This window comes from Hippocampus comes, unplaced genomic scaffold (assembly GCF_001891065.2).
Source record: "Hippocampus comes isolate QL1 unplaced genomic scaffold, H_comes_QL1_v1.1 scaffold245, whole genome shotgun sequence".
NCBI classification, from domain to species: Eukaryota; Metazoa; Chordata; class Actinopteri; order Syngnathiformes; family Syngnathidae; genus Hippocampus; species Hippocampus comes.
The window spans coordinates 104765-108781 of NW_017805834.1; the positions used below are offsets into that span (position 1 = coordinate 104765).

Here is a 4017-nt window from a genome sequence, read left to right on the forward strand (position 1 = left end):
GCAACCCTGACATGTCATGTACACACACACACATCTGGCCGATTACGCATGCATTAGTTGACACAAAACGCTATTCAAATACTCGACATTCAATGATTAATCTTCCTTTTGTGTGCACATGTACACCCTTTGTGGCTTCCGTTCCCACCGAAATTTCGAAATCTCCGAGATATGGCGAGGCCATGAGAATGTGAGGCGAGGGTATTACTGTTGTGGCGACGCCACTCGAGCGAAGCGCGCCTCAGCAGTAGATAGTCTGCTGCTCTCTGTTGTGCGTGTGTCAGCGCGAACACGTACGCAAGCGTGTCGTTTGATTTCAACCAATCAGTGCCGACGCAACCGACGTCACACACGACAACAGCTAAACTAAGCTAAGCTAGCCGAGACGACACTCGTCAGATGGACACGTTTTTCTGCCAATCTGTGTGTTTCCCTTTTTGTCCAAATATATCTTTTACGACAACAACTGTCTTGTCCACGGCGTATTTTATTCGTTTCACTGGGGTTTAGCAAGTGTGTTTATAAAGAGACGAAAATCTCTTTACTGTTACTAGTGTTAGTGCTTCAACATGGCTACGCTCGTGAAAGCAAAACAACGAATTCAAACGCGTGTTCGTTCAATGTTGTCAACTAATATCCGGATTAATTTTAGGCAATTTTTCCTCAATTCTCCAGGGAAATTTTCATTAAAATTTGAAAATCCGGAATTCCGGGAAAATCTGGAGGACTTTCATCTCTGTAAGTTGTGTTGCTGTAGCTTCAGCTAAACACCTAGCGAGCTTCTTTTATTCTGTCTGTATTTCATATATGTATCTTGAGTCCAGCAGGCCGGATACCTTGTGGCACCATGCTGTCTCCTTATTTTTTTTCAAAGTTAAACTAAGTCGATATCTTCGTGGGAAACTGAATAATGAGCCGCCTACCCCTGGATTGAGGAAGAGACTAAGGTTCTTGTGCAGCAAAGCCTGATTCTCCTGGTTGCCCATGCAGAACTTCTGCAGAAACAGGTGTGTGTATCTGATGATCTCTTGCATCTTCACGTCGTTCTACAGACCAAAAAGGGGAAGAAAAGAAGAATGACTAGCACTGTTACAACCTTTGGGTAGGCTTTTAGTTCCTGTTTTGTTTTTATTGCTCTTGGCTTGGTTGCACTTTAAGTTGGTGTCAAGCAGATTTTTGTGGTGTGATTTGCACTTCTATAGTGCTGAGCAGGAGTCAAAAGATTCAGACGTCAGGGATCAAATAGGAACAAGAGCAAAAGAAAAAAAAACACATAAGAACATGAATAAAAACATCCATCCATTACCGTATTTTCCGCACTATAGGGCGCACCAAAAAGTCTTCAATTTTCTTAAAAGCTCACCGAGCACCTTTAAATCCGGTGCGTCTTTTGTGTGGCCATTACGGTAATACGTCGACTAGCAAAGTACTTTGTACATCCTGGCCTGATAGCCAGCTGATTTACACTCACCTACACACCTACAGGCAATTTAGAGTCTCAGCTGAAGCTAAAGCTGAGTTTGGACACCCCTGCCTTAAGTGATTCCAGTGGTCCTAAATAGCCATGCATTCAAACTGAAATAAAATTCATGAAGAGATTTCATCCGCTTTTCTTCTTCAACAGACATTGTACAAGGAGTAGCGTTCCTTCTGATTTCAGGGAACAGAAGCCTGGATATCATCTGCATGGCAATGGAAATCACGTATGTGAATGTTGGTCTCACCTGGTCGTAGGAGACCTGCAGCAGGTCCAGCATGACTTTATGTGCACCCATGTTCTTAAGCAACCTCTGCTGCTTCTTCCACACACCACTGCTGCACATCTTGTTCAGCCTCTCAAGGATCTACGACAAAACACCACAATGCAGCACAGTGTTTTACAACAAGTATGTTGCGCACACTCCAAATGAAAAAACTTCTAATTCACTTCTAACATACCCTCCATCATTACCATCAGAGTTACCATGTAGGTTTTGTAACCACTCATGTCAACACCTTTTCCAGGTCCTTCCCCCTGGTAGGTGTTATTGAACAATGACCCAAACCAGCAGATATTTCAGCAGCTTCTTTCCACTTGCCATAAACATTTTGGACATAATTCAGAGTGATACAGTACATGGACACTCTACATGTGGCTCTAATGCCATTATTCCGACATTCATCGCAGTAGCTTCATTGCACTGCATCATTTGCACAGTGATTGATCAGTATTATCAGTATAGTAAGCGGACAGTATCACACTGTCCGCTTTATCTTGTTTAATGACTGCGCCATTTGCACATCTGCTGATCAATATTTCCAGAGTACTGGACACTTTATATTGCGTTAAGACTGCATCATGTGACTGATCAGTATCACCGGACCACTTCACATTATATATTGCTTTGAGACTCTCTCTACTTGGAACAGGTTATGACCTTAATGTACATTTTGTTATCGTGGTTGTTTTTTCTTGAGTACGAGAGTGGTGGCTCCAATAACCGGTAATGATGTTTGGTCCCGTGTGTGTTTAAACATACTTGGCCACTCGGAGTGATTCTGAATCTGACTGAATCCAACATTGCGTCAATTCTTTTTAAAACGTGATGGCAAGTAAGAATGTTAAAAGTAATGAACCACATTAGAACTTTGTCATTTAAATGGAATCTTACTTTTTAAACCTTTAAAAATTCTTTAACTATTTTTCATCCTTGTACAACAATTTAGGTAATGCAACACACCCATTACACCTTTTTACACTTCACTGGCAAGCAAAGAAGTTAAAATATTTCAGAAAAAATACCTGACCACGTAATAGAGGTTTTACAGATAATACTAGCAGTGGATGAGATTCTGTAACACAATAAAAAGATTGTGATTCAGTAAAGAGCTACACGGGGTTAAGTATGTGAAGGTTGCTTGAGGAGTGAAATCACATCATAAAAGCAAAATATTCAAAGTGGGAAAATTTGGCCAACTTGTTGATACGGTGTCAAATGTGAACAAAAACGAATCCACAAAAGAAAAACAATCAAATTCAATGTAAAACAGATTTTCTTACCCAAACTGTTAAAGATTCCATGCCTCAATTTTTATTTTTGTTTTTTGTCCTTTTGTCGGGTTTGAGATAATTTGGGTTGGAAATGTCCATGACGACATTTTTTGGCTATATTAACTAGTCTTAAATGGCTGTCATCAGGCACGGCGCTTGGCATACACTGATCACGCACTGCGTGATACAAGCTCGCCCAAAACAACCCAAAATGCTATTGTGGAAAAGCTGTGAGCTGCACATTGATTACGCTATGAAAATAAAATGGGATGTCACGACAGAAAGTTGTTTGATGTGCAACAAATATGCCGACATTTTGCAAAGGTTCATAGGCCAAGAGCGACATCTATTGGTCAAACTTAATTTGGAAAAAAAAAATCGATCATCCTGTGTCGCGTTCTCTCTTTCACATTCACTGTTTTCACATGATGTCCAGGATATTAAGATAGTGCCCTATCAGTACTTGTCTATAAAGGTAGAACATTGAAATTTTCATGTACCTGTGTTTTAAATATAGGCCTACATAATAACATAATTAATTTTGAAAATATTTGTACCATGTTTCAAAACTATATTTCACTGTTAATACTAAGATAAGATAAGATAAGATAAGATAAGATAACCTTTATTAGTCTCGCAATGGAGAAATTCCCAATTCACAGCAGCAAAGTTATGAATGGAAGAAGTAGAACAACAAAATATAGGAGCTGCTGGAAAGTCAGCCACTCACGCGGCGCCATCTTGAAGTCAAAATAACAAAAATAACACAACACAACACATAGGACACAGACAGTCGTGCAATCTTCACCACTTTCCTGCATACACTTTGTTGTCTGAAGCAGTTATAGATGAAAGAGGAGAGGATCAAAGTGTCCTTTTACCAGTGGATCAGAGACGTCATGCTGAAAAAGTGCACGTCTGCTACAAGCTAAGTTTTGAAAGCAAACACGAAGCTGTAGCGTCCATTGACAAAAAGAGATTAGTTC

The 4017-nt window shown here is 40.1% G+C and overlaps 1 protein-coding gene across 1 annotated transcript in view; it reads right to left on the reverse strand.

The window, feature by feature from the left end:
• Positions 1-4017, reverse strand: part of itpr3 (inositol 1,4,5-trisphosphate receptor, type 3) — a 191920-nt gene that overhangs the window by 57142 nt on the left and 130761 nt on the right. Inside the window, exons 29-30 of the mRNA XM_019887755.1 lie at positions 1725-1844; positions 924-1046 (exon numbers count right to left, since the gene is read on the reverse strand). Coding sequence (XP_019743314.1) covers positions 924-1046; positions 1725-1844 — 243 coding nt within the window. The remainder of the gene's footprint in view (positions 1-923; positions 1047-1724; positions 1845-4017) is intronic.